General features: G+C 37.7%; 1 protein-coding gene across 1 annotated transcript in view; it reads right to left on the reverse strand.

Annotated features, from left to right (window-relative positions):
• Positions 1–15,435, reverse strand: part of DNAH7 (dynein axonemal heavy chain 7) — a 226,683-nt gene that overhangs the window by 152,018 nt on the left and 59,230 nt on the right. The window contains 4 exon segments of the mRNA XM_055344969.1: positions 2,813–3,025; positions 7,241–7,381; positions 10,123–10,321; positions 11,812–12,005. Of these exon segments, the coding sequence (XP_055200944.1) occupies positions 2,813–3,025; positions 7,241–7,381; positions 10,123–10,321; positions 11,812–12,005 (747 nt within the window).

Consider the following 15,435-nt stretch of genomic DNA (forward strand, 5'->3'; position numbering starts at 1 on the left):
TGCATTACATCCCCATGACTTATTTATGACCAGAAGTTTGTAGTTTTTTGACTCTCTTCACCCATTTCTCCCATCTTCCCACTCTCAGCCTCTGGTGAACCAATCTGTTCGCTGTATCTACAAGCTTGGTTTCTTTCAGATTGTACATATATGTGGGATCATATTGTATTTGTCTTTGTCTGACTTATTTCACTTAGTATAATGTCCTCAGGGTCAATCCATATCTTTGCAAATGATGGGATTTCATTTTTAATGACTGAATAATATTCCATTGCACATATATACCACACCTTTATTCATTCACCTGTCAATGGACATTCAGGTCGTTGCTATAGCTGTTACTGGAAATAATGTGGCAATAAACATGGGAGTACATACACCTTTTCAAGTGCCTTTATTTTCTTTAGATAATATCCAGAAGTGGAATTGTTGGATCATATGATAGTTCTATTTTTTTATTTTTATTTTTTAATTTTTTTAATTTTTTATTTTTTGAGGAGACTGCATACTGTTTTCCAGAGTAGCTGCACCAATTTATATTCCCATTAACAGGGCACAATGGTTCCCTTCTTCCCCACCCCCTTACCTGTATTTGTTATCTTTTGTCTTTTGATAATGGCCGTTCTAATAGGTGTGAGGGGATCTCTCACTGTGGCTTTGATTTGCATTTCCCTGATGATAAGTGATGTTGAGCTTCTTTTCATGAACCTGGTAGCCGTCTTTATGTCTTCTTTGGAATAACGTCTGTTCAGATCCTTTGACCATTTTCAAAACAGGTAGTTTTTGCTATTGAGTTGTAGGAGTTCTTTATGTATCTTAGATGTTAACCCCTTATCAGATACGATTTGCAAGTACTTTCTTCCACTCAGGAAGTTGCCTTTTCATTGTGTTGATGGTTTCCTTTGTTGTGTAGCACTCTTTAGTTTGATGCAGTACCACTTGTTTATTTTTGCTTTTGTTGCCAAGTCCAAAAAAAAAAAAAAAATCATTGCCAAGCCTGGGTTAAGGGGCTTACCATCTATGTTTTCTTCTAGGAGTTTTAGGGTTTCAGCTCTTACATTCACATCTTTAATCCATTTTGAGTTAATTATTGTCTGTGGAGTAAGACAGTGGTCTAGCTTCTGTATTTGCTATGTGGCTGTTCAGTTTTTCCAACACTATTGACTGAAGAGACTTTCTTTTCTCCACTGTATATTCTTGGCTCCTTTTTCATAAGTTATGTGACATATATGCCTCAGTGTATTTCTGGGCACTCTGTTCTTTTCCGTTGATCCATGTGTCTGTTTTTATACCAATACCATTCTGTTTTGATTACTCTAGCTTTATAGTATAATTTGGTATCAGGTAGCATGATGCCTCCAGCTTTGTTCTTTTTCAAGACTTCTTCAGCTATACGGTGTCTTTTGCGGCTGCATACAAATTTTAGGACTGTTTTATTTCTGTGAAAAAATGCCATTGGGGGCAGCCCAGGTGGTTCAGCGGTTTAGCGCTGCCTTCAGCCCAGGGCGTGATCCTGGAGACCTGGGATCGAGTCCCACGTCGGCCTCTCTGCAGGCAGCCTGCTTCTCCCTCTGCCTGTGTCTCTGCCTCTCTCTCTCTCCCCCTCTCTGTTTCTCATGAATAAATAAATAATCTTTTTAAAAAATGCCATTGGAATTTTGACAGGGATTACACTGATTCACTGGGAGCATTTTAACATTACTTTTCCAATCCACAAACATAAGGTATCTTGCCATTTATTCATATCTTCTTCAATTTCCTTCACTAATGTCTTAGAGTTTTCAGTGTGCAAGTCTTTCACCACCTTGGCTAAATTTATCTTTAAGTATTTTGTTCTCTTTTATATAAGTGGGATTGTTTTTAAAATTGCTCTGGTAGTTCATTATTCTCCTATATTTATAATCAATTGTTTAATTCATTTTCACTACTGAGTGGGTATTATGTTATCGCCCTTTTACAGATAAGGAAACTGATGCTTACAGACAGTAAATAACTTGCCCAGGTCATACATCTGGTAAGGGAAGGGGCTGGCATTTGAAATGACGATTCCATTGTGAGCTCCTATCTACTACCTCTCCTATGGTTTTCCAGGCATCTGGTTCTCATATTTTCTTTTCCCACTCCCATACCTTCAAGTCTTTCACAGAAGTGAATCTGCTAAGGATTTTTGAGTCTGTATCTTCTCACACCCCCAGTTCCTTCTTCCTACTGTCGTCAGGCCCACCTTGCACATTCTACTAACTGTTCCTATTGCCTTCCCAGTTACGACTGCCATCACCACCTGTCCAGGTGTCCTGATAAGAGCCTTCCTTCCAGATCATGTTTCGGTTCCTTCAATTGATCAACAAGAGGAAGCTTTCATGATTAAATCACAATAAAAGTCTGATTTCTTACATTCTTTAGATGTATCAAAAATCTAGAAACACACACAAAAAAATCTAGAAACACAATTTTAAACTGCCTAGTTCAGATATTTTACAGATTCAGCAGGCATAATGACTTATTTACAATGAGTCATTTTTTTTATAATTACTCAATTGATATATGTCTATATGTGTATATGTATTTATACAGAACTAGACATTTGAATATGGATTTGGATATTAATGAAGATATAGTCTTTTGTACAGATGATATATAGTCTTTGGCTGCCTTCATCTTCAGTCTGCAGAATGCTTGTTTGGGTACAGTCAGTCATCAGCAAAAAATCCTGTATTATCATATATACTATTTCCCATGCGAGCAAGCAAGCACAAATTAAAAAGCTATGAGCTGAAATTGCCGTGTAATAACATTCAGTGATATCACTTACTTGCCAATAATACCGAAGCTGACTTAACCACTCAAAGTCAGAGTCATCACTAACTTTTTTTTTAACAAGCAATGTGAGGACATCTCTAGCATGGACGTCTAGCACCACGAGGGCTCCCAGAGTAACACGATTCTGCTTGGACAATTTGCCACGGACCAAAGTTACAATATCATCAATTTGCATGTTACATTTTTCCAAGTATTGTTCAAGAGCCTGGAAGAAAATAAGAATTAATGTGATCAGAATTTTTCTGAACAAAAATATTCTCAGCTTGTAAGAATACAGAGTGGGTTGTTTTACAGTTTTTCCATATGACATAATTTAAAAATAAATTGTGGGTTTTCTTACTTGCAAAAGTATTAGGTGAATAAGGCCAATCTGGCCAGATGCAGTGGACACACATGGTTTGTATCTACTCAACATCCTTTCCCTTCCTGTCTCCACTCTCTGCCCTGGGGTCTGGTGAGCTGTCCATCACCTTCCCCATCTCAAAGGCAGTGGGGGTATGTGGGGGTGATGTGTGACCCAACCAGAGCCAGTCATTGCTCTTCCCAGGAACTGCTGTACAGGTAGAGGGGGAAAGTGCTTTCCACTAGGCCCAGTGGACTCAGGAGCATGCCCATCTAAGGCCACCGCAAGCCTTCAGTCCCACTGCGGGACAAAGGCCACCAGAGCCAAGCAGAGAGGGAAGAGGGTGGAAAGAAGAGTGGCTACTGCAACACTGATGCCCCGAGTCCCTGGTCCCAGCTGCTGGGTTGTGCATCCCACCGGCCCCTTAGCCCTGAGCCCTGCCATGCTCACTTATGGGGCTGGATTTGTGCCACTTGAAATGGAAAGACCTTAATAAACAAAACGTCCAACTTCGTAGTTTATGGTAAACAAGGCCACTTCTGAGAACCAGGCTTGCTTTGGGATCTGTTTGTTTGTTAGTTTCTGGTTTTTTTGTGGGCTAAATCTAATTAGTAAGTTAAAAAAGAGAAGAGGGTTGATGATGAAAATCAAATTAGAATCAATGAAACCAGCTATGCTTAAGGGAGATGTCAGCGTGCTCCAGCAGGCTACGGTGGTTGCGTTCCCCACTCTAATAATGTCTGATAAACCCTGGGCACCAAGGAGTGCATATCATTCCTTCAGGACCAGGTAACTGGTGATGATGTAACCAGTGAGCATTTCCAAGAACGAGAAAAAGGTTGAAGGATGGGGCTGGAGACTGCAAACTGTTTCTCTAAGGGACACTTTACTTATTTCTTGAACTATTTTATCTTTGCCTTTAAGGAGGTAATTTTTTCAAAGGTTTGGTGCTTGAACACTGCAGCCTTCATATTATTTACATAATCAATTGCTATTAATTCTCCTTGTAGGCAAGTGAGAGAGAAACGTCTGTCCCACCCATGTTTAAAGAGATAAAAGTGCTGAAATTCTTGGAGACAATTAGTGAATTTATTAAGTATATTGAGCATATAAATGAATAAGAACCAATTTGCTCCTAAGAATGTAAGCCACACGGATGGGTCATCTTAGTTTTCTCATCAGTAAACGTGAGGAACTCTGAGAACCTTACTAGTTCTCACATTCCATAGTTCAACACAAAACATAAAATAAAAATTTAATGTTTAAACCTGATGGTACAAATTATATGTCCATAAGAATTTATTACTACACACCGTAGCTGAATGTATTTTCCTATACTAGGAAAACAGATTTAGAACTAAAATTTAACTTCAAACTGTGATAAATGGAGTTCTTTAGGAACAAATATTATGTGAATCAATGAGAATTCAGATTAGAGATAGAAAAGAATCATGATACTGATAGCATTTTTGTTACATTTTCTTCCTTGTAAATCATTCTGTAAAAGGAGCTAAGGAACCTAAAGGTTACTAGTATTATATGCTCCCAAAATAAACCCTGCCTGAAATCAAATATTTTTTTATCATACCTGGATCCTTCTACATATGCAATGATACAGTGGCTCAAATCACATCACTATGTGCAACATCCTGAGCTCTGTGATAGCAGTGATTCTTTCATTCATCTCCCACGGACTAGTTCCACAATCCACATTCACTGAATAAATAAATCCCAACAGGTCCTCTGGGAGCATGATTGTAGAAGATATAGGGCTTTTATAATATCAAGCTCAGACAACCTGGTGTGTTTGCAGAGAATGGAAGTATCCAGTCTTCTAGGAGGCTGCCAAGAGTCTCCAGCTGCTCAACCACAGTCATCAGTTTCAAATGTGAACCACACAATTAGGGGAAAAAAATTATCAACACATACAATACTAAAACATATGCTAGCCTCCCATGATAAAACTACACCTTAAACTTCTAAAACCCCATCAACGCTATTGAATACTAAAACATGCGCCAGCCCCTCATGATGCTGCTACAGAACTTGAATGGCCTAACCATGGCTGAAAGACAGGGACAAGGGGCACCGACAGGGGATTGAGGGCAGAGTAGTCTCGAGCAGGTGAACAAGAATTAATTTTTAAGGACACATATAAAGCTTAATTCCATATCACAAAACTTAACCATGAAAGCACCACAGAATGCAACAGAAGACAGTAGTCTGGCAAGCAACAACAGCAGAGGCGTAACTTGCTGAGTCTGGCTAACCCACGGCTTTAGAGGACCTTGAGTTTATGGTGCTGAATCACCCTCAAGTAACTCAGGTTCTCATTTTGGCTTTCTCTGTGAATGGCTCCATGCCTGCACCATGTCATGTGAGTAGAAAAAAAAAACTGAATAGACTGATAAATGAGTAAATAAATAACTCAATCTCAGTATCAGTGAATAGTGCTGTAAACAAAAATCCCTATCTGTATCTGGATGCAACGTGGTAAGCATTATAGGCAGACAGTTTTGAGCAGAGGACACATTGATATGGGAGTGACCTAAATTGCATATCCCTCGAGATTCAAATTATGCTTGGGAGATAAGTGGAATCATGAAAAAGCTGTAGTTTACACTATTTTTTAAAAAAGATTTTTAATTTATTCCTGAGACACACACACAGAGGCAGAGACACAGGCAGAGGGAGAAGCAGGCTCCATGCAGGGAGCCCGATGCGGGACTCGATCCCGGGACCCCAGGATCACGCCCTGAGCCAAAGGCAGATGCTCAACCCTGAGCCACCCAGGTGCCCCTAGTTTATGCTTTAAAATGCTGTATGTCCACTCCTACCATTGCAGCTTGCTTGGAGTGAGACCAAAGAAAAATATGGATTTGACAGAGGGGTAGAGGTTTGATAAACACCACATTTCAACTGAAGAAATTTGCAAGATGCCTACTCATTTGTCTATTCTGCTCATTTGCTTCTTTGTTCCCTGCAGACTATGTCCCATGGTGGCGAGTGACAAAGTTGGTATTGTGGGTGGGGGGCTGGCCAGCAAGCAAGGAGGGAGATCCGGGAGGTTACATGTTGCCCCAGTAGCCTAGGTTGGTGATAGAGGAATTCCTCCTTGTGGTAGCTTAAAAGTAAAGAGAGAAAATGAATTCTCTAGACCCACTAGGAAAAAAAAAAAGGAAAAAAGAAAAATGCCTATGGGGCTGGAATCCAAGAGCTCAGAAGTAACTCCAAGAGTTTACCGCTGTTAGGAAAACCCCCATTCCCCTGAGCCCTGCATTCTGTGAAGACAGACTTTTTCCAGAAAACCCTTACCTCCTGCCCTATGCCCTCAGCTCTCCCCACAGGAAAGAAATAAGTCACCTGTTGGTAAGTTTGAAAGAACTAAGCATGTGTCACTCAGTTCCTTCCTTTACAGGATCTGCTTACAGAGAATAACATTCTCTCGTAAACCTCAACGCTATCAGCCATTCAACAGTGCCTTAAAGACCGTAATACCAAACTCCACATCAAAAATACATTTCAAATTCATGATTTCAGACAAAAGATCTAGGACTACTTTCAACCTGAAATCCTATCTCAAGGATAGAAATGTTGCATTAAATGTGGTTTCTGTGTTAATTACTGTGGTTTCTGTGTTAATTTGTTTGTTAATTACTAACAGCGGAACCAATTAATATTATTACATTAATATATATATAACATATTAGAATATTTAAAATTAAGCATCATTTAAGATATCAATAATTATTATTCAAAATCAATATATTAAGAATTAAAAATGAAAGTCAAAATAAATCAACCAACACCTTGTCTTCACAGGATGGTTTTACTCAAGGCATAAAAGAGAATTATGTTACTTTTCCTCCTGATTTTTCCAAGTTTAGGAAGTTTCTTAGTTTTATTGCCCCTATTTTTAAAGGTATAAATTGTATATAATAACAAGACTGAGGCTCAAATACCCTTGATGTTTTAAGAGGATTGTCTTTGTTTTGTTTTGTTTTTTTTATAATTAGTGTATTCTGGCAATAGTACTGTTGAAGAAATGCTGAAAAACCTGGGGGTAATAAAGCTTACCTCTTGTCCCTTTAGAATAGCTGTTTGTACTTCTAGTGTCCAAAACGTTTGAGATACACAGAGCACTGTCTGTCCAGGCCAATCCCTCACCCAGTTGATTCGCAAATTTTGTGTATAGGCAAATATTGCATCTTTGATTACCTAATTGGGGAAAAAAATGCTAAGGATAGTTTCACAGTTTACTTGAATGGCCTATACAATGAAGAGCTAATCCCTAAGCAGATTAACTCATACTGTTCAACTTTTTAAAAACATGTTAGCCAATTATGAAGACTCAAAGCATTGGTTTGACTATTTAAATTCAAGTTTATTCATATACCTGTGAGCAAAAAAAAATATATTATCTAGTATTTTATTTCATGGATACAGGAATAATTCGTGTGAACTACATTACATCAAAGATTCATTTGACCAATTATAGCCAAAGGTATCCTAGATACATTTAGATTGATCCAGCACAAGCAGTTTTACTGTGAAATATAAATTTAAGTCATTCCAAAATGAGATCTGTCAAATCCATAGACAATAGTTTTCTTTGAACTTCATCAGATCCCCATTCAGCCATGGGCTTATGTGCACACTCAGGCAAACCACACGACTCCTCTCAAGTTCCTCCTGTTTCCTTACTCTCAATCTGTAAGATACTAGATGCCCAAGGCAATGATGACAAGTACGGGTGTATAATTCATTTATGGAAAGTTAAGTATAAGGAAAGTCAGGAAGTCTTATTTATGCTCTTTGCTACATGTTTTGAGTCTAATTCATGTGCTTCACCAGCATATGTTTTCAGTGGCTTGGCATATTCCACTTTTTACCAGCCATCTAGGAGAAGCATTCTAATCTTTTACACGTACCAACCAAAAATAGGAATGTTGCCTGTGAGGTGACACCCACTTAAATGTTTGATTTCAGAAAAGACTGTCAAAATTAGATTTTTCTGAGAAATATATAAAGGATGTATGAAGCTTTCTGGATTTCTAGTCTAGCTAGGATATTTATGGAGCTGAATAGAGATGAAGGGCAGTGTTGGCTATTGATAACAAAGAAAATTTCAAAAGCCAAAAGGAGCTACAGAAAGGGCAGGTGAAAATGAGCAACTGAAGGACAGGAAAAACATAGAAAATAGAAGGCACAGTACAGAAATGTCAGGGATGGAGTAAATATGTACTCTAAAAGGACAGTGTGTAAAGAACAAGAGGAAAGCATTAAAATCTAAATTGCAATTTCTACATAGTGGATGAGGAGAAATTTATAAAAACATTCTACAATATTGTACATAAAATATGTCTATGTGTGCCATATCCATGTGGAAATATAGATGGAAGTAACATATGCATGATAAAGGGGCAATGGTGGCAAGAACATGACTTTTTTATTATTTACAAATGACCCAAAATTGACTTAATTTAAGCATGCAATACTCTTTCAAGTATGCAAATACATACAGTAAAACATAGTAACGCACATCTCTCACTTTGTAGTACTTGATATTGAACTCAATTACACGTTTCAGTGACACAGACTCATACATGAACATTTAGGAAAGATACTTCCTACACAATTCCTTGCCACCTCATCTAAAAGCTCTGGAATGGCAACCAAAATACCTTCTCTAAGTGCTTTGACAAAAATAATTAAAAGAATAGTTGTAATAGTATTAGGTCTAAGACAATGAGTTATCACTATATACATCAGTTAACAAACTATATACCCAAGGCTGTTAAGTAGGGATCAAAGTAGAATTCACTGATATTGCTTACAGCTATATAAATGGGAATCTTATTTGTCAGGATGTATCAAGGCTTATGAAAGCTCATCCCTTGGACCTAGTGGTCCTACATGTGAGAAGTTATCATAAGAAATAATTCAATCAAAGAAACCAGCTATATCCATATGGATAGTCACTCTAATTTAATCTATAATAAGGAGAAATGAAAAACTGTCCAAATCACTTTACACCTACTTAAAAACTATTATGCAGGCAGATATTAAAACTATATTTAAGAAGAGAAAGCAGTACTTAGACACATGCTATCTTTTAAACACTTAGATTCTAATCAGTTTTTCAATAATGTATGAGAGAATCTGAAAAATTAATGAAAACTGTTCTTGAATAGGACATGATGCCATATTTCCTTCTCATTCCTGTTCTCATGATCCCCAAACTCAATCATGATTTTCATTCTTGATGAGGAACTTGAATGCTATGTCCACATTATAATAAAAAATGGACTTAAGTGCTCAATTATTCTGTATTTGTTGCCAGGACTTGAAATTTTCTACTAATAAAAATAATTACAAATGACTGAGTTGATGTTTTACAAGATAAGGAAAATATGAAGTGACTTAAGTATAGGCAGTATTTGTGATTTTCTAATATTTTGGTACATATTTTGTATATGCACAGGAGAAAAATATTCATCATAGAAACATACATGTCAAGGAGATTGATGTGAAACTGTAGAGATACATCCAAGGCAAGACTAACAATAGACTCTGTAGACCAAGGTGTGTTTAATTAATGATGAAAGAAGTAGCATGTGGCTACAAGAAATAGGACTTAGGACTAAAATCCAATACTTCAAAATATCATCCATACTTCAGTAGTATTGATGGTACTTTGTCCCACTTTTCAAGTGGGCCATTTCTTTATCTTTAAGCCATCTATTATAATTAAACTGGTAATTCATGATTAAAAAACGTCTGTCTAAAAAAAGTGCATTTATCAACAATACATTTTTTATGTAACTTCTACCCCAACATAGAACTCAAACTCATGACTCTGAGATCAAGAGTCACATTCTCTGCCTACGGAGCCACAGGTATCCCCCACAATACATTAAATTCTACATCTTTACTAGAAATAATGATAAATACAGTACCTTGTGGATGGATTTAATCATAACTCTCTCTAGTTCAACCAACCACTTCTCCACTTGACCTCGGGCTTTGGCTGTCGAAATGGTCTCCGTGAGTTCCACGACCTCTCCTTCACTACTCTTCATGTGAGTAATGTCTAAAGTTTCTGTGAATTCTACCCTTGCAATTCCTTCAAAACATTTCTTCAAGTGAGGTTGCACCCTGTTGGGGGAGGTGGGGAGGAGGAAAATGTTTAAGAGAATTAATTACATTAAAGCAATTCCTAAACTATCAGTGTTCTCTGTGTACCAATCCTCATTCACAATTTACATCTGTGCAATATGTGTTAGACCCCTACTTGATGCTGCTGGAGATGAAACACTGAGGGGGAACAAAAGGCATGATCCCTGCCTGTATGGATTACACAGTCCAGTAGGAGGTCATCATTAATTGAATAATCACAAAAAGATCTGTCAAACTTTAATTATAATAAGAGCTACAGAGGAGACACCCATGAGGCTTTGTTTCCAACACAATGAATTGAAAGATGTTAAAAGTAGCATAAGAGGCAAACCAGTCTTGACTAATAGATAATACACTAATTGGAAGAATCTTCAAATGCACAAAACTAGCTTTTTCAACTGGGATCTTCAGAGACTGCTTACAAATTATGAACTGGGTTTAGCATTTTAAGTACTTCACAGTTCACTACATCAACTGCTTTGAAAGCATCCAACTATGGTCATTGTAATACGGATGGAAGTGGCTAAGCCCTCATTTTTGGCACATTACCAGTAACCAATTGAATTTATCTTGCAATAGGCAATAAGGAAGTGGGATATTAAAATTCAGATGGAAAACTGACCCCAAATTTATCTTTTTGTCTGGGTTACTCGTCTCCTACTTTGAAGGCACAAAAGTAACAAATTTAATAAATATCCATTCACTGTCTGCTATATACTAGAAATACACATTCTTCTAAGGAGTTGGGAATCAGCATTGGAAAAAAAAAGTCAAAAATCTCTGCCATCATGGAGCTTTTATTCTGCTAGAGGAAATCAAATGGTGAACTAAGTACATTTTAGAGTGTGCCAGATGATTTTATTTTATTTTTATTTTATTTTTATGCCAGATGATTTTAAAAATGCTGAAAGAAAATAGGGCAAAAAAGATAATCCAGGACAGGTGGCTAGGGGGTGCTGGGCTGCCATTTTAAATACAATGGTCCGGGAATGTTTTCTCAAGGGCCAGGCGTCTGAGCGTGTTTCCACAAAAATCTAGAGGAGGTAAAAGAAGTCGTGGATACTTAGATAAGGAGCATCTTTTGCAAAGAGGACAGTACACTGAAGGAAGAGGCTGTCCCTTTTATTGTGGAATTGGAAGGACTATAACAGAGTCAACAAGAAAACCAGAGAGAGAAATAGGAAGGATGATGGGAGACCACCTGCGTGGGTCAATGCAAGCCACTGTAAGAGTGATGTGTTCTGAAAAATATGTGAGAGAAAACCAACAAAATATGAAATCCTCCCCAAGATGCATCACATTTGGGAAAATATCCTTCAGTGATATTAAGTATGTTTTTATTACATTGGTTATTGATAATATTTAGGATATTCTTGAATATCATTATATCTATCCACATTCTAGCTTATTTTAAAAATTAAATTTAAGCAGATAAATTTAGCCACGTGTTATATATGTAAGCAACTTACCTAGTGGGATCTTTAGTCTCAGATAGTATCTCAAGAAGTTCATCATTAGACAAGAAAAAGAATCTGGGGAAGAAGAGACGTTTCTTTTCCAAATATTCATTAAGTCCCTTAAGAATGAGTTCCAAAAGTTCATTTGATTTTTTCAGCCTTTCCAGCATCTTCTCAATAGTTACAACTTGTAGAACATGTTTATCCTAAAAATAAAAAAAAACCACCCAACTCAATCAAAAATATTAATTCCAAATTTAGTGTTCACCGTTGACATCAATGACAAACTAAGAAAAGGTCTTTACTAAGAAAAAGCTGCTAAAACACATTGGAGGTATTAATCACCAGACCAAACAGTGAGAACATGCTAGTATATTTATTAATATGAGTAACAGAAAATGTATAGATTTTTTAAAATGTATAGATATTAAGGGAATGTTGTTAAAAAAAATTAAACAAGGAATTTCAAGACTAACTAATTTAGCTTACTTCTCTTACTCAGCCATGGCTAAGAGATCAACCAAAAGTGTCAGCTGTAAATTGTTCTATAGAGCAGTTTTATTATTTCTGCAGGACTCTCTAAAATGCTTTTGCTAGGGGATCCCTAGGTATCGCAGCGGTTTAGAGCCTGCCTTTGGCCCAGGGCGCGATCCTGGAGACCCGGGACCGAATCCCACATCGGGCTCCCGGTGCATGGAGCCTGCTTCTCCCTCTGCCTGTGTCTCTGCCTCTCTCTCTCTCTCTCTCTCTGTGTGTGTGACTATCATAAATAAATAAAAATTTTAAATTTTTTTTTAAAAAATAAATAAAATAAAATGCTTTTGCTAGTATACTCGGAATGTGGCTGAAAGGGAAAGATGCACTTTTCTGCATTGTTTTGAATTTTAACAATGTAACTTGGAAACCCAGCAATTTAATCGAATAAGATAATCATCATTAATACCTGTTTTCTTAATAAAACAGGTTCACATGGAAATATGTAACATATCATTGTTACCTTTAAAGAGACAATTTTAAAACGATATTTTATTTCCTAACAGTTGTATGTTTAAATACACATTTTTAAAAACACATGTAAAAAGAAGCATGACAAAGACCCAGATCATAATTTAAATGTGCAATTCATCCAATAAAGAAAGGAAAGAGGAGTACTCTTGGACTCCTAAATCCAAAAACCAAAATGATGTTCTCATAGTGCCACCTTCTGGTAATGTTTGCCTTTTCTTGTTGGAAAAATCCAAAAACCAAAAACAAGCTGAATAGTTGCTAGTAAGTGTGAAAAACTCCTTTCACAAACTAACAATATTTATTTTCTTCTCAGCCAAAGAATTTATTGCAATATTTCCTATTTTGGATCTGAGGTTTGAAAGCTAAAGAAAAATTCAGCTATTTAAAACAACAGTTCATATCTCTTTCCCTAAATACTACAATTACAAAAGAAATACCTCTTCACATTCATGAAAAGTTTTGTATTGGATTCTTGAGGTCAAACCTACTTAGCCAGATTCGCTCTACGACTGAGCCAAATGTGCCATCCCTCAATGAACAAAGGCCATAATCTATGTACCTTTGTATGGTGACTTAAGGAAAAAGATATGTAAAAGTAATCATCTCATGACTGGAAAATAAAGTTCCTTCACTTTCTCCCTGTGGTAAGGTGAACATAACAAAGACTGCATCAGGTAAAGGAAAGTGCAGACCTAGTTCCTGGGACTCAACGCTGCTTATAACCTGTATGACCACAGGTCATTTACTTACCCGAAGTCTCTGTTTTCTTATATTTATTTTTTTAATTTATTTTTTATTGGTGTTCAATTTGCCAACATATAGAATCACACCCAGTGCTCATCCCATCAAGTGCCCCCCTCAGTGCCCGTCACCCAGTCACCCCCACCGCCTGCCCACCTCCCCATCCACCACCCCTTGTTCGTTTCCCAGAGTCAGGAGTCTCTCATGTTCTGTCTCCCTTTCTGACATTTCCCACTCAGTTTTTTCCTTTCCCCTTTATTCCCTTTCACTATTTTTTATATTCCCCAAATGAATGAGACCATATAATGTTTGTCCTTCTCCGATTGACTTATTTCAGAAAGATGAATGGATAAAGAAGATGTGGTATATGGATCAATGTTTTCTTATCTTTAAAAGGGGAATAAGAGTCCTCTTCCAAAGGCGTTCTGAGGACCAAACTAGATGAAATACTTGAAGCAACTCAGATGGTATAAGTGCAGGAAGCACCTATACCTGAAACTGCCCTTCATTTTGTCCTCCATGACTGTCTATGGAAGAGATGGATGGATGGACGGACAGAAAGACACTACGAGGGGTGGGGCGGGGTGGACAGATGGAAGGAATGAGGAGGTTACTCCACTCCAGTTCACAGAGTTAAAATGAATGGTTATAATCTGTCACCCTTCGGGGAGGCTATTGATCATTGTAAAATAAAACTGGCCTCAAGTGCCTTTAGTCTTGCCATAGCCTTGCTCCGCAGCAGGCGTTCACTCCTGCTGCCCATGAGCCCACGCAGGGTGAGGGGAGCCTGCTGGCCTACAGAGCAACTCTAGGAGACACAGTCCTCCATGACCCACCAGGATGGAACTTGGTAGCTCTGTTCTCAGGACATAATAATAATATGTTCTAATAGGAAGCTACCAGAAATTTGAAACTTAGTGTGACTCCCTTGACAGCTTAATTACTTTCTGTCTCCTGGAGGGGAAGAAAAGGAATTTCTAGCTGTCGTATTTTTTTTCTTGGTTAAAGGAATAATTCTACAAGTTTTATGTGTCTTCTTTGGCTTCACAAGTATCTCTACTCTCAGCAGCTCAAAGTAATCTACTGGTTGATTTACATTTTTAAACCAAATGCCTGTGATATCAGGGGCCTGAAACTTGAATTTGGGTATATAGAGAAAGCATTCTAATTCCTGCCTTCAGGAAGCCTCACAGAAAGTATGTTTTCATATGCTTAATGATATTAAGCTCATGCCAGTTCTGTGAACTTCCAAAAGCATAATAAACTACCTCATCAGAAATCCCTGGATAACGGGAAATTCATCAGATACTCATGAAACCTTTTAAGCGTTAAGAAAGAAAACACGGACTCACAGAAGAGACCTTGGGATACCTTGTCTTGCGTATTTTCCAGGTTTCTGCAGAGGCTTCAGGCAAGGGAAGCTCAGCAGTAGGAGAGTCAGATGACCTACAGTCGATCAAATCAACCCCAAGGTCCCCATTTCCCAGTTCTCACCATCCTACTCTGGCCCACTAAGTAATTTACCTTTCACATAACAGATCTGGCAAGGCTCTCATTTAAATTACTTTGTAATTTGCCAACCCACTGAATCAGGCTCCATAGCTCATTCTTGGCTATGTCAGACTTCTAGCTGTGAGAAATAAGAGGCTCTTTAAGGGCAGCCACAGAAGCTCCTTAGTCCTCTGACCATGTCTTGAGTAGTTGTAAATTCTGAATTAAGCCATATCATCCTTCAATTTCTCCAGTGCTTTTAAAAGAATTCAGCCCGCCTTCTATCCCTTTTATCTCAAATTCCTATAGTACTGACTTAATCCAGCAGCCACCTGGTCCACTAAAGAACTGCCTGTAAAATAGACTCTCCATTCCAGGAGACCAAGAGCATAATTT

This window comes from Nyctereutes procyonoides, unplaced genomic scaffold (genome assembly GCF_905146905.1).
Source record: "Nyctereutes procyonoides isolate TBG_1078 unplaced genomic scaffold, NYPRO_anot_genome, whole genome shotgun sequence".
Taxonomy (NCBI): domain Eukaryota; kingdom Metazoa; phylum Chordata; class Mammalia; order Carnivora; family Canidae; genus Nyctereutes; species Nyctereutes procyonoides.